We start from the raw sequence: 15,145 nt of genomic DNA, 5'->3' as shown, positions 1-15,145 counted from the left end.
GACTCTGCACTTTATAACCCAACTGGGCTTGTACTCCAGTTGCACCAGTTACTGGTTGACCTCTTGAAAACTGCTTATCCTTGCTGAGCCTCAGCATCCTTCTATGAAGCAGGAATGGTGAAACAAGCCATCCCAGGCTCTACAGTGATGACTAATTGAGCTAATTATACATAAGTGCTCAATACATATGTGCTCAACAAAGATCATTGAGGATCAGGTGAAAATCAGGTCAGTCATTAATGTTTTTATAGCCAGGAGGCCCAGAAATACCCAAATCCTGTCCTTGACCATTAAGGACCACCCGACAGCATCCTCCAGGGAAATACAGGCAATGGATAAAGGTAGGGGAATATGAGGTAAAGGAAGACCTTATTAAGTGTTGGTTGACTACTGCTGCATAAAAACTATGGCGGAATTAGTGGCCTAAAAGAATCATTTTGTTTTGCTCACAATTTTGTGAGTCAGGAATCTGGGAAGAGCTCAGCAAGGAGATTCTTTGGTTCATGTGGCTCTGACTGGGGTCACTCTCTGGGCCGCATTCAGCAGGTGGCTGGGCTGGGCTGGGGCTGGATGGCTGATAATTTGATGTGTCTTCATGTGGCTTCTTTTGACCTATATGGGGTCTCATCCTGCTGATCTTTTCCACGTGGCTTGGGCTTCTTACAGCATGGTAGTCTCGGGGTACTCACACGTACACGGCCGCTGGCTTGCAAAAGCAGGGAAGCGGAAGCTGCCAGACCTTCTCACGACTTGGCTGGAACCTGGCATGGCCTCATCTCCATCATGTTCTGTGGGTCAGAGCAGTCATAGGCCAGCCCACACTCAAGTGAGATGGAGGAATAAACCCCACTTTTCAATGAGGGAATGGCATGCCCATACAGGGAGCAAAATCATTGATGACAAGCTTCTTTGGGAACAGGCTCCCACATTGTGACCTGGGCTTTGGGTCCATATTCCAATGCGGAGCACTCTACAGAGCCACTCTGGTCTCTAGGGATCTCTTTCTAAGAGGCAGACATAGAATAAAAAAGAGAGTCCAGGCTCAAAGCCAGCAAAAGAGAAAAGACAGCTGGGCCTCTTACTGCAAGGTAGGTCACACACTGTAACCTGAAGCACTTCAGTGTGCAGATACATAGCTAGCCCAGAAACAGCCCAGACGGTGCCCTGGAACCTGACCAGTCAAATCAGCCCCTTTGTAGGTGGCAGGAAAAGAGAATGTAAAATTAATAGCCAACGTTTATTGAACACATACTACGTGCCAGGCCCTGTGCAAAGGTTATTTACATACATTAACTTGTTTAATCCTTAACATGCACTAAAGGAATCAATAGAAATCAAATGCTTAGCATAGTGCCCTGCATATGTTAAACACTTTTAAAAACTCTTTTTTTTAATTAATGATTCCTACAACCACCCTATGAGGAGTTATTGCTGTCACTAACTATTTTCAAATGGGGAAGCTAATGTTTAGAGAAGTTAATTCCCTGGCCCACAACTCGCCGGTAATAGAACTAGATGCCAGCCTCAGTGTCGGACTCGTCCCCCTGCCTCCCCCCGCCCTTACCCCTGAACTGTACTGCCCACGCGGCGTGGGAACAAGAGACCCTTTCAGCCCTTCCCACAGAAGCAACAAATACCAGTTCCCTTCGCCCACACTTTTTTTCAATGTGCCTTTAAGACTGTTGTAACTTAAAAACCAACTGCAAGAAAATACTAGAAACCTCTACCCTGGGTACTAAGAGTGCCACACCCAGAAGTTCATTCATTCAACAAATTTGTACTGAGCCCCTGCTCTATTATCACGCAGTGTAGGCACTGAGGAGAGAGAGAGAAGTTCTTACTTTTCATAGACACGGGGATGGTAATAGATGATAAAATTCAACATAAGAGAGATGATTATTTTTAAAGATTTATTTATTTGAGCAATTGCGGGGGAGGGGCAGAGGGAGAAGGAGAGAATCTCAAGCAAACTCCCCACTGAGCATGGAGCCCATAGTGGGGCTCATCCCACAACCCACCACATCATGACATGAGCCAAAACCAAGAGTCTAACCCTCAACTGACTGAGCCACCTAGGCACCCCTAGAGATGATTATTTTATGCAAGATGGTGGCCCTACATAACATTTTTACATGCTGAACTGCCTCACCTTGCAAAAAAATAGTAGTAATCCAGATCTCTGGGATCGCCTGGGTTCGAGAAATGGAGAAAGGCACAAAACAGCAAAATGATCCTTGCAACAGAAATCTCAAAAGCCAAATGTCGAAGTAAATGTTGCTAGCCCCTTGAGGCAGTGGTATGGCTGGCAGTTTCTAGGCAAGGGCAGAGAAATCAGCTCCACGCTCTTGTGAAGTCAAACAAGCCAGGGTGGCATCAGCTCATGCAGAGAATAAATCGCTTCCTTGGTTGGTGTTTTCTTAAGCGACCGTGGGGAGAAAGGAGAGCTCGGGCAGTCAGTAATGCAGTGGTATTTGTTCAGACTTCTTTTTTCTTCCATCTTTGAGTCTTACCCACCAGATTTCTGTTTGCAAAAAGGGCCTAATCCACTTTTTTTTTTTTGTCTGTGCATTGATTTAATAGTATCAAACCCAGAGGTCCTCGTGGTCTGCACCTGGGTTGCTTTTTCCCCTAATGAAGCAAAAGAAGTGGTTTAAGCCCCCACCGTGCTCCCTATCAAAGCTACACAATGATTAACTCAGGTCCCCTTATTAGGACCAGGCAGAAGAAAATCCCTTAGTCATCAGCATTGTGAAAATCCCGGGATGGTGAGTGTTCAATGAAAAGATTACCTTGGGCACCTGAAAAATAATGGAAGAGCTCAATAGAGAAACCATTAAGCCTGTCCACACACACTAAGTCAGGTGGAGGGTCGAGGTAATTAGCTGGGACATTGAGGCCAGAGAAACTGTTTTGGACCTTCTGCCCTGACTGAGTCAGTGCAGACAATTATTCAAATCCCTCCTACATTTTTCCTGGAGAAGCCATTTTAGGTTGTGTCTACACACACACACAACACACACACACACACACGCAAAACAAGAGTTAAATAAGACTGGTCAATAAAAGTGGTTTATATTTGTTTGTTTTTAACTGAATAATAGGCAGCTTAGGGGATGGGAGGTCTAACGCTTTAACTTCTTAGCTGCATAACTTTAAGCCAAGTCTCTTCATCTCTTTTAGCCTCGGTTTCTTCAACTATAAAATGGAATAATTAATAGGTTGTCATGAGGATTAAATATGGCAAATGCAGTATTCCTGACTCATTGCCTGGCAAGACATAAGCACTCAGAAATGTTACTTAGAGTTACTAGTTGTTGGATGGACATGAGTCATTCTGTTTGGAGAGATTGTGCACTTAGACATCATCTAAGAAAGGGGTCAGGAATCATGGAGCAAGTGCCTTTATCTATAGCCCCTGATGTGGTGCCTTGTACATAATAAGTGTTCTTTGCTTCAGGCATGTGAGAACATGAACAAGTTGTTCACTGACAGTTTGTCTCCCTCCCATCATCCTTGGTCTCCCTCAGGTTCTTCTACCTTGTGTGTCCTCTTCTGACATCCTTTCCCAGAACTGGGAAAGTCTGGGAGGTAGGGGGAGAGGGGGCGGGTGCCCATGGGTACTGCTACAGAAAGGGTATTCTTTGTCCCATCAGTGGGATGGTCAGAATGCAAGGATTTCAGGAAATGACATGTGGCTGAAGTCACAGTTCTTGCCTTTCCCTTAGGGCAGTTGAGTGCCAACTTAGAAAATGTGCCAGACCGGGTATCTGACCAGGTATCTGGGGCAAACTCCTTCCTCTCCCCCTTATCTCCTGCACCCCAGAGCACATGGCTTGGTCCCAAAGAGCAGGAGGTACATGTGATTGAATATAACTGAGCACCCTGGCCTGGGGAACTGCCTTATTACTCATGCCTAAACTCAGCCATCCTGAATTAAGCAACACATCTTTGCCGTTTGCCTCAAGGTTTTGAGGGTGAGTCTCTAGTATACAAGATGTTCAGTGAATTGGCAGAAAGCATACCAGACTGAGAACCAGCTCAGATACCTGCTGATAACGTGGGGAGATTCCAGCATCCTTTTTATGCCAAGAAATTGCCCATGGGCTAGAGGTGAGGAGTGAAACTGTCACCACCATTACCAGGACAAGGAGCATGCACTTCATCTACACCAATAAGCCAATATTTCCAGTAACCATGAAGAAAAGATACCTTAAGTAGCTTTTACCCTGTGCTAGCACTGTTCTACACACTTAGATGGATTATCTCATTCAATCCTTGCAGTATCCCTTTGAGTGATATTATGATCATCCCATCTACAGAGAAGGCTCAGAGAGGTTCAGTAACTTGCTCAAGGTCACCAAGCTAGAAAATGGCAAAGCCAGACTTCTAACCCCACCAATCCCACCAATCCTGAGCTCATCTTTTTAGCTACTTCACTAGGAAGATTTCTTTTAAAGTTAAAAAAGAAAAGAAAATAGCACACACGTACACACACACACACACACTTTTGAGAACCACTGATGGGAAAACATACATAATGACAAAATTCTATAATATAGGTAGTACCTTTAAAGAAATGTGTTTTATTCATTAAAATAACATCTATATACAGTGGGAAAGCATCTTGCATAGACCGTAAGGCCTGTTATTTGATCTAGAGACAGTGTCTGGTGTGCACTTGAATTTTTCTGACCCTTGGCAATAATTCTGAAGCCCTCATGGGTTGGGAGGATCTGGTCCTTCCTTTCAGAATATAGCTGGCAAAAACACACCCTATGGACACTGAAAATAAATGTGATGTTTAAAGGCAACACTGTTGATGGTAGGCAGGAATGGGTTCGGGAACCAGAGTTCTGATGCTGGCTTTGCCAGTTTATTCACTCTGCTGTATCTCAGTGTCTACTATAAAAAGAGAGAACTGATTAACGTAAGAATAAATAAATAAATAAATAAATAAATAAAAGAAATAAAAAAAAAACCTAAAAAAAAAAAAAGAGAGAGAACTGATGGAATCTTCTCGCCTCTTAAGGAGACTAGAGTCAGAAGAGGAAGCAGCCTTGGAGGTAACCTGTCACACAGGGAAGGAAAGGCTCACATCCAGAGCAGCCCACATAGCTCCTGCTTGAGCTCCTCAACCATCAGAGATGACCAGTGCCTGGATGGACTGAGAGAGCCGTTTAAACCGTCTCCTGGGGCTCTTCATTCTACTCATCCATCCTGATTCTGTTCTCTAGAGCCACCATGAAAAAGTTCAGTCTTTCCACATGGAAGCTGCTTAATTAATGCCACACAAGCCCTTCCTTTTCTAGGCAAGATATCTCTGCTTTCACTTTCCTTATAAGAAGACGCTCCTGTAGCCTCGTCAACCTCCTTCTTAAAGGGCAGTGGCCAGAACCAAAAGGGATACACCACATTTTTCTAAATAATCATAGGACCACAATTTACTCTGAGCTATTTGTTCCTGTTACTGTGGGATGGGAGGAAGATCAATAAGACAAAGTATAAGTCAACAGTTATCCAGGGAGAAACCAAAGGTTGCTGCATGTAGTCGAATGTATGGTTTTCATTCATGGCATAGAGCTTGCCTGATCTTCCCAAACTGCCTTGAAAGGAATAGAACTTGACTGGTGTCATTCTCTGAATTGAAACTGCATGTTAGTGGTAAATGGAGAGTAGGCGTGTTTAAAGGTTGATCATTTCAGCTGTAGCAAAACTTTTACCAACTGCCAAGCACCGACTCCACAGAGCAAAGGAGGCAGTTTCTAGTTGAGAAGAATTATTTTGTCGGCACCTGCCCCAACGACTGATGCTTGAATTCCTCCTGTACATTTCTACCATGGGGGAGGAGGTCAGGAGTTCCAAAGGAAAAATTGGAGCTCAGGAGACCACATTTGAGTCCTGCCTTCTCTGCCTTCTGGCCTAGATCATGAGCAAATGCTTTCTTAAATTCTGTGGGTTTAATGTTCTCAGTTGTAAATAGATATGCTTCATAGCCCCCATTTTGCAGGGTGGCTTAAAGAAGAAACTGTACATGAATCTGCTTTGCAAAGCAAAAAACATCATATAAATGTTAGATATTATTGTGAGGGAGACTTAAAAGAAAGGAAAGCCACCTTCTTGCCCAAACTAAATTCTGCATCTGGAATGGACAGGAAAGATTTGGTGTTGGGGATCATTTAGTAGAAATGTTAATTGTGTGAAATCTGGAAAGCTTTCCTGATATCCCTTTAATGGCCCAAAATGGACCTTCTTTCACCCACCAGCCTTTGCAAGAGGTCAGCTTTCAGAATGTTGCCTTTCACACTGACTCACGCAATGGCTTCTCAATCTGGCCAGTCCCCTGCTTATTCCTCAACCAACCTGGTCACTTGCTTCCTCTACTTCCTTCCTTCTGCCCATTTTTCCCGAGTGCCCTTTCTAAGCCAGGTACCAAGTGAGTCACTGGGGAGACAGCTGTGAGCAAGACATGACATTCTGTGGGAGACAGACATTGCACAAAATTACTGAATTACAGTTGCAATCAGTCCTGCATGTAGGGGTCTAAAAGAATCTATAACAGGAGAATCTAGGAATTATCTTGGGTGCTGGTGATGATTCCAGATGTTTGGATGCATTGCCCTCTCGATAATTAACTATTCGATGTGTGTGGTCAGCCTTTTAAAGTTTATGAAGCACTTTCTCATATGCTTTTTTCACTAGGTCAGGCTCTCAGCCCTGCAAAGTACACAGAATTACACCCCATTCTGGAAACCAAGGCTGTGGAACTTGATGTGATTATCTCAGGGTCAACTAGTTCTACCACTCATAGAATTTTGGACTCTTAATCCTGGGCTCTTGCCCACCCCCTTTGGCTCACTGGCTTCTCTCCCTTGGGAGTTGGTATTGTGAAAAGTAGCTTTGAAAAAAGAGCAATAAGGGGAAATGCTCCCCTGGATACTTTCCTGGGAGACATGTGGGTAAAAGCTGTGATTCCTGATATCAGACTCAGCCAAATGGCAAGAAGCAGCCTACCTGTGATGTGAAAGATGTCCTAACTGCTTGATGTGCTTCGCAGTCTATGTGGTTTCCAATAAGACTAAAAACCCTCTCAGACCCCAAATGTAGCCCATTGATCTCACCTGTGCCTGAAGGAACATGACCTGAGTCCAAATGAAACACACAGAATATCAAACATACTCCCATAGGTTTTATTCCTCAAAGCCAGCTGTGCATTGACTTCTCCCAGCACACAGAGCCCACCCACATTTGCTTATGAATTGCTCCTCTTAGCTACCATTTGTTTCATGCCTATTCTGTCCCAGAACTTTGTGTACATTCACCTTCAGATCACCCAGCTGAAATAGGTATCTACTAGTAGCATTTTGCCCATGAGGTAACTGAGACTCAGAGAGATGAAGTAGCTTGCCCAAGGTCACACAGCCTGTAAGTCATAGAGCTTGGATTTGAACCCAGATCTGACTCCAAATTCCCATGCTCTCAAACAGTATACCACACTCTCTCCCCAAAACCTGAAAATAAATTTCATAACCACTTCCTGCACTTTCCATCTGGGGTTTTTAGTATTTAAAACCAGGAGACAGGCACTTGGGTGGCTCAGTCAGTTAAGCATCTGACTTCCACTCAGGTCATGGTTTCGGGGTCCTGGAATCGAGCCCCACATCGGGCTTCCTGCTCAGGGGGGAGTCTGCTTCTCCCTCTGCCCTCCCCCTGGTCATGTGCTTGTGCTCTCTCTCTCTCTCTCAAATAAATAAATAAAATCTTTTTAAAAAGCAAACCAGAAGGGCGCCTGGGTGGCTCAGTTGGTTAAGCAACTGCCTTCGGCTCAGGTCATGATCCTGGAGTCCCGGGATCGAGTCCCGCATCGGGCTCCCTGCTCAGCGAGGAGCCTGCTTCTCCCTCTGACCTTCCCCCCTCTCATGTACTCTCTCTCATTCTCGCTCTCTCAAATAAATAAATAAATCTTTAAAAAAAAGCAAACCAGAAGACACAACAGCAGCCTTGGGACGGGCTTTAAAAGGCTCTGGTACCCTCTCAACCCCACCCACAGATACCTATCCCCCTCTGGGTTAAGGATGCCCACCCACCACATCCCCTCCTCTTGCAGACACTTTACTGAAACTCAAGGATTCCATTAGGACAAATGTGCGACCAAATGACAAAAAGACCCCAGGTACAAGAAATCACAGGAGCCTTAGGTGCTTTTCTAGACTAGCAAGCCCTCACTAATCAATTTTGGTTTAGCTAGAGTCACTTTTCTTCTTTTTAAAGGGACAGAGAAAATACAAAACTCCCACACCAGCCACAGGATCCCAATCAGTAAATATTTGCTTAGTTTCTTTTCTTTTCTTTTCTTTCTCCCTCTCTCTTTCCCTCTCTCTCTTTCCCTCCCTCCCTCCCTTCCTTCCTTCCTTCTTCCTTCCTTCCTTCCCCCTCCCTTTCACCTCCCTTCCTTCCCTTTGTCCCTCTTCCTCTCTTTTCTCTCTTTCTCTCCAAAGCAGTGCTATGGCATGGGGAAGAAAATAGCCATCACATTTCATTTTTTAGTACCTTTCTGTGTTTCCTGGTCAGCTCCGGGTACCAGTGTATTGTGTTAACTGATGATGACAGACAGCACTGAGCTGTGGACAATGAAGCATAAACACCAGCCTCACTTCTGCCCTCTTCTTTCCTCTTTAGGTGAAGGCAGCTTCCAAATATGTGGATGTACCTGTGAGTATTCGAAAATTGTTTTTGTGGGGGTTTTTTTTTGCTTTCATGAGAAATTTAATGGTCCTGTTTTCATTAGTTGCTGCTAAATTGCATATTCCTGACTTGAATCGTCAGAAAGAGAGAAACCAAGAATATTTCATAGTAAAACTTTTTTCAGATGAGGAGAGGGTATGGTTTCTTTCATCAAGAAGAGAGGTCCTATTTGAGGGTAAATCCGGTTGCCTTTCATTTCATTTTCCTTGGTTTTTCTGGTACAGTTCATTTCTGTTATCATCCTGCCCACCTCCCCTCTGTGTGCACACCTTGGGAGTAGCCGGGAGCTAGAAATTTGCACAAGGGTGCCAGTATTTTTTTTAAAACAAATAAATTCTGAATTTGTTCATTTTGGGGTCAATTCTGCAATTGTTTTAAGGAAACCTTGCAAAACTGCTTATAATTAGTGCAGACCTCATTAATGAAGAGAGCTCTCAAAGTTCACAGATAAAGCACTTGTGGTTGCCCAAAATTTACATTTAAATTGAGGTTAAGTACTACACATGAATACTGGAGTGTGGGATTACCTGTGATAAGTCAGGATACATTTATAGACAGACTTTGCCCTGCCTATTAGCAAAATAAAATTGGAGAGATTTAAATATATTCCAATAAAGGGGAAAAGAAAATGATTCTGTTTCTCCATTTCTAACAAAAGAGGTGTGAGTCTATTATAAAATATTAAATTTAGAGAGCTTATCTCAACAGCCACCAAGGGTCTTGAACTGAACGTTTCTCATTCTGAACGTGGTTAAGTACCCTCCTTGTTCAAATACTTATTTGTTAAAATTTGTTTTTTTCTAAAAGGATTTATATTAACATTTAAATTCATTTCCCCAGGAAGCTAAGTGTGTAATGGTTTATTGGCTTATTTCTCAAAGGATGGCAAAATGGAAAATTGGAGTGAATTTAGCATTAGCATATATTTTGTTTGTTTAATGAAAGAATGTACAATCAATAATTATGCTTTGAATTTATATAATACTTCTCATCGAGGGACCTCTGACTCCTTTACCTAGATAGTCTTTATAATGGAGAAGAGAAAAAGCTAGCACATAACTGCAGCAAGGAGAGGCGTTAAGTAATTTATTTTCTCAAGCCCCAAAGTATAAACTTCCAGTTCACAGGGAGCAAACTACTCAAATTCTCTGGGCCTGTTTCTCCATCCTTAAAATAGAGGTAATAATACCCAAGCCACAGGTTTGCTGTGCGGATTAAATGGCACACATATATGGGACTCTCAGCACCATACCTGGCCCTCACTAAACATTTCAGCACCAGAGGGCCCGTGGGCAGGGGGAAGAGGGTGCCCACACTACATTGCACGGTGGCGGGGAGGAGTAGGGAGGGAGGATGAATTTGCTGACGGTAGCCCTGACCCGCACTGGTCTTCAGCAGTAATAGAAATTGAAACCCTAGTCTCCCAACCCAAAGATCTGGTGGCTGAGGTTGTTTTCTATAGGCCTGCAGGTGGAGGGGAGATCTCACCAATGAGGTTTGAACAGGTGCCCTGTAAGCAAGATCCAAATATCAGGAGAAACTTGATCTGGCAATCATTGCTATCAACTGACATTACTGGGGAGGGCCAGTTATTTGGGGGAAGTCAAAAAAAGTCAAATATCAGCAATTTCATGTGGATCGACCTTATTCCTACAAACCAGTTTTAGATTCATTGTAAAGATAAGAAAAAAAATGGACTCTACATCTACAGGAAAGGGAACAAAAATGCATTAGTAGAGTTTTCACCCTCTAGGGAGACAGAAGAAAATGATGTGGCATGTTCCAATATGTGGTACATTTACCGCTGTTGATATATAATAATCATAATTGCAATTGTAAACCAAACCCCAAAAAGCATTCACTGCGTGCTAGGCACTGTTCTAAGCATGTTACATTTAATCTCTACAACAGCCTCACTTTAAAGATGAGGAAACAGAGGCACAGCATTGTTAACTTGCTCAGGGTCCCACAGTTGGTAAGTGGTAGAACTGAGAGTTAAACCAGTCCCCTTAAACACGATGCCATCTGCAAGATGATTTTAGTTAGTGCATAGACAAACCTCTTTCTTAGGATAATTGAGTAATTATCTAATGAGTATTAGAAAAAATGTGGTTAGCACATCAAACCCATGATTTCACCAATTATTATGGCTAAGGACAAAGGTAAACTTTAAAATTAAGTTAACACCTTTTTATACCAAATAATATTATAGTGAGAATATTGTTTTAGTAAATAAACAATTTTATAGAAAAATAATAGTATGTAATGCACATATGTACTATATGTACCTTGTTTACATATGGTAAATAACAGTAATCATTTATTTCTCAAAACAACCGTAGTGGGGGAGCAGAGAGTACCAGCTTCACAGGTGAGGAAATTGAGACACAGGGAGGTTAATAGCATGCCCAAGGTCACCTGGCTAGTAAGTCGGAGAGCGAGGATTTAAGTGACAGCAGTTTGGCCATGGGAAACTTGCTAGCGCTACCTTCCAAGAGTCACTGTGTGCTCTTTCCAACGCTGCTTTCAGTCAGGGCACGTTGGTAGCTCGAACTCCGCCATGGAGGGAATATTTACACCCTGGAAATTGGCAGGTACTACACATCAAGGTTTGTTGTTTTGTTCTGTTTTGTTATTTCTGTTTTGAAGAGCCAGCGTCCCAGCACACCAGCGACTCGCACCTCTTAAATCAGTGGTCCTCACACCAGAATGGGCAGCGTTAATACTTGTTTTTTGATTCGTTTTTGTTTTTGTCTTTTTTAAATAGAGATTTCCAGCCTCTTGCGTCCAGAGATTCTACTTCAGTAGTTCTGGGGGGAGCTTGGAAATCCCTTTTTAGAGAGCTGATCTATAGCACAAGTTTGGGAACCAGGGGACTAATTCAGTGAGTCTGGACCTTGGCTACATCTTGGAAACACCTGGGGAGCTTTGACAAGTATGAGTGCCAGGTTGCCTGCCAAATTAAAACAATCTCTGGAGTGTGGGGTCTCGGAGTTAGTATTGTTTAATGCTCCCCAGGTCCTTCTCATTTGCAGCCAGGTTTAACAACCATGGATAAAATCCTCTCCCGAGTTGTTTCTGGCTCTGAAGTCTGTAAGTTCATCTGTGTTGCCCTGTGAGGTTTTTGGCACACGGCTTATTGGTTTAGTTCCTTGTGGGGACTAGTTGTTAGTTACATTAGAGATTTGTCTCTTAATTATCCACACTACTGGAAAGAAGTGCTGTTACCATTCATTCAAAACACTGCATAATCCCCAAAGCCTATCTCTTTGTCTTAGAGGTAGTATTTGACCCTTTGGTACACATAGCAGATTTGCATTTCTAATTAAGGCTTGCTTAGGTGACTGAAAATGCAAATTTGTTTTCAAACTCAGAAGTACCTGGTAGGGCCAAGCTAGGATTAAAATGTCCTATTTGTCCTAAGCCACAGAGTGGCTTCTTCACAAATGATATCTGCCACGTGTGGATGGAGTTAACTATAGAGAGCCTTCTTTCTTTGTGTTGTACATTTGCTAAAATCCACATCCTATCCCATCAGCCTGTCGAAGCCACATTTAAAATAAACAGTGTGAGGTACTAAACATCGTCACCCAAAGTTTTTTCTCCACTGTGTTCAGAGAGCAATATGGTATAAAGCCTAATGTATCTAATAACATCAGCTGTTTAGCCGAGAATATTTTCCATCTATAACTGCCGGTTAGCTTGTTTGGCTGGGAACAGTCTGTATTTTCACCATTTTGTTTGGAAGTCTACCTGGACTTCATTACACACCCTTCTCTGCTTCGTAAATATAGAACCGACTGTACTTGAACCTTTCCTCAATGACAGAGGATCACCACGGTGACTCTGTCTTTCCCCAGTGGCCACCTAGTGACCCGCTACCCACAGGGGAATTGGGGCAGCTTGCCTCTGCCCTTGAGAGTCCCAGATCCCCATGGTTGGGGAGTCTACGGGTCTGGTGCTGCCGTTTGCTCGGGGCAGCAGGAAAAGTGATATAGCGCTCTGTTATCAACATACCTGTTTCAGACAATTACCCTCTTCCCCCTTCCTGGTCCACCAAAAGAGGGGAAGCAAACTTGTTAGATTTGGAAGTAAAGCCTGTGAGAAAGGAAGAAGATTGTGAGAGGAGGCCTAGGGACTTTATTACGAGAAAACCACATACATTGGCATGCAGACTTCGTCATCTTTATTTTGATGTTGGTTTCTCTGAAGCCCCTTTTTTCTTCTTGGTTCCAAAGTAGATTCCAAAGGTAGGTAAGGCTATGAAGTGATATAATATTGTGGGGCAGGGTGGGGATGGGAATCATAGTGGCTCATGTTTGTATAGCAATTTATAGCTTTTAAGGCATTTTGACATACATTATTTTAACTGATGATCATAACAATCCCTGAAGGTAAGTAGGAGAGCCATTATTAATCCCAGTTAACACATGGTGTAACTAGGACCCGGGAGAAATTTAAATGATTTTTGCAAGTTCCAGTTGGTAGGGGAATCTAATAAAAATCCATGTAGTGGGACCGAAGAGCTTACAAAAAGGAGGTAGGAAATGGGCTTATTCATTCATGGGTTTGTGCATTCAGCACAAATTTACTGAGCACCTACTATGTGCCAGGCATCATTCTGTGTGCTAAGAATACACTAGAAAATAGATCAAGTAGAGCCCTTATATTTGTGGAGTCATGTTCTAATGAGAGAAGACAGACAAATAAGCAAATATATAGTACAGTGTCAGATATCGGTACGCATGATGAAGAAAAATAAAACAGTCAAATGGTAGCGAACCATGGAAATATTTAACTATGTAGGTGAGATGAACCACACTGAGTTTTTAAAATCAGTTTTTAAAACTTAAATGCCCCTTTGACGACAGTAAATTTTGCGGGAAGAGAAGGAGTGGAGAATATAACCATTATTGTAGGTTACTAACGTTGCAGGTTACTGATAGGTCTGCTGAATTGAGCTTTGAATCTTAGCTCTAAGATGGCTGCATGTGTCCAGGAAAAGGCCATAAGTGCCTCAAGAATCACCAGGGAAGAAATGGAAACAGTACTAATAAGTTTCTCCAGTCCGCCCAGGTAGGGGTCCCCTTCCCTGCTGAGAATGCCCTTTGATGTGCGGCTGCCAAGGGAGAGGAGGCGTGGGGGGGCCAGTTTAGAACTGATATCTATCACTTACATCTCATTGGAGAACCTCTGTTGTTTCGTATCATAAAGCTGCAACAATTATAGGACCATTACGGAACCTGCTCAATCCATTCGCTGAAAATTGCTTGAAAGTGTAACAGTTGACTACTGTGGCTTTGGATTGTCCTCATTGTTTTTCAAATTAATACCTTGTCATTGTTTCAGCAGGTGTTAAGAAATGTTACTAGCATCCCAGGGGCCAAGCATTGGCCCTTTCCTTGATAATTGTTTGCTTTGTATCACCAAAAAAAATAAAATAAAATACAGTCCTACTGTTTCCAAACCTTCCTCATTTTCACCCTGGAAATTACACAGAAGTGTTAACTAACTTCAATTTGCAGTGCCTGACAGTCACGTCTTGTAGAGAAATGATACTTTGTGATCTAAGGTAAATCACAGTAATGAAAACTAATCTTGTTTAGTTATTAGCAAACATACATGTCTACTGTGGAAATTTAAGGGGTTTGTGGCAGCTCTCCTGATGACCCATATTACAGTGTTTTAATAGGTTTCTTTGGAGATAACTTTGATTACGACATCTCAAGCAGTGTGCATTCCGAGTCCCTTTTATTATTATTATTATTATTTTGTTACAATAAATTATTTCCTAACTCTGGAAGAACCACCTGCTTATCTTTCCAGAAAATCTAATTTATTTAAAAATCAAATCTTTCATCTTCCTCCCCACTTCCCACTTTTTAAAATTTTTGGACCCTAAGGCTGCACTGGGAAGGAAGCAAAGACAAATCAATGGTTGAACGTCTCCTCTGAGTAAACTGATTAGGAAATATTCACTACATGCTCAGGTTAAAGAATTCCTCCCACCTGCCCTCCCCTCCCCCGCCACGGCCCAAAATGTGGCTTTGGTAAGATGGAGTGTACACTGAAATATAGTTTCTTTACTTAGCATTTTCTCAATTTTTTAAAGAGGGAAAGAAGATTGGGGAAGGCTGTCACCTTTCCAATGTTATATTAAGGACAGACAGTGGAAGACAGAGTATGTTTGGGTATTCTTAAATGGGTATTTCAATCCAAAGAAAAGCTAGAGAATGTCTTTGGGTTACCCAGTGACGATTTATCCATTATAGTATATATGCCAGGAAAAAAAATTAATTGTAGGAAAAATATCTATAAAACCCTGTAATCCCAACTCCTTTCTTAGCCAGATTTGATTCCTGGAAAGAGCAGGAGGCTCAAATACCAGTTCTTACCAGTCCAA

General features: G+C 42.6%; 1 protein-coding gene across 1 annotated transcript in view; it reads left to right on the top strand.

The window, feature by feature from the left end:
- CADPS (calcium dependent secretion activator) overlaps positions 1–15,145 on the top strand; it is a 158,803-nt gene that overhangs the window by 104,555 nt on the left and 39,103 nt on the right. Inside the window, exon 18 of the mRNA XM_081820238.1 lies at positions 8,677–8,709. Coding sequence (XP_081676364.1) covers positions 8,677–8,709 — 33 coding nt within the window. The remainder of the gene's footprint in view (positions 1–8,676; positions 8,710–15,145) is intronic.

This window comes from Leptonychotes weddellii, chromosome 1 (genome assembly GCF_054177405.1).
Source record: "Leptonychotes weddellii isolate Sample4059 chromosome 1, ASM5417740v2, whole genome shotgun sequence".
In the NCBI taxonomy this organism is placed as follows: Eukaryota; Metazoa; Chordata; class Mammalia; order Carnivora; family Phocidae; genus Leptonychotes; species Leptonychotes weddellii.
The sequence above is the reverse complement of the archived record's forward strand: the minus strand, read 5'-3'. Positions and strand labels throughout refer to the sequence as shown.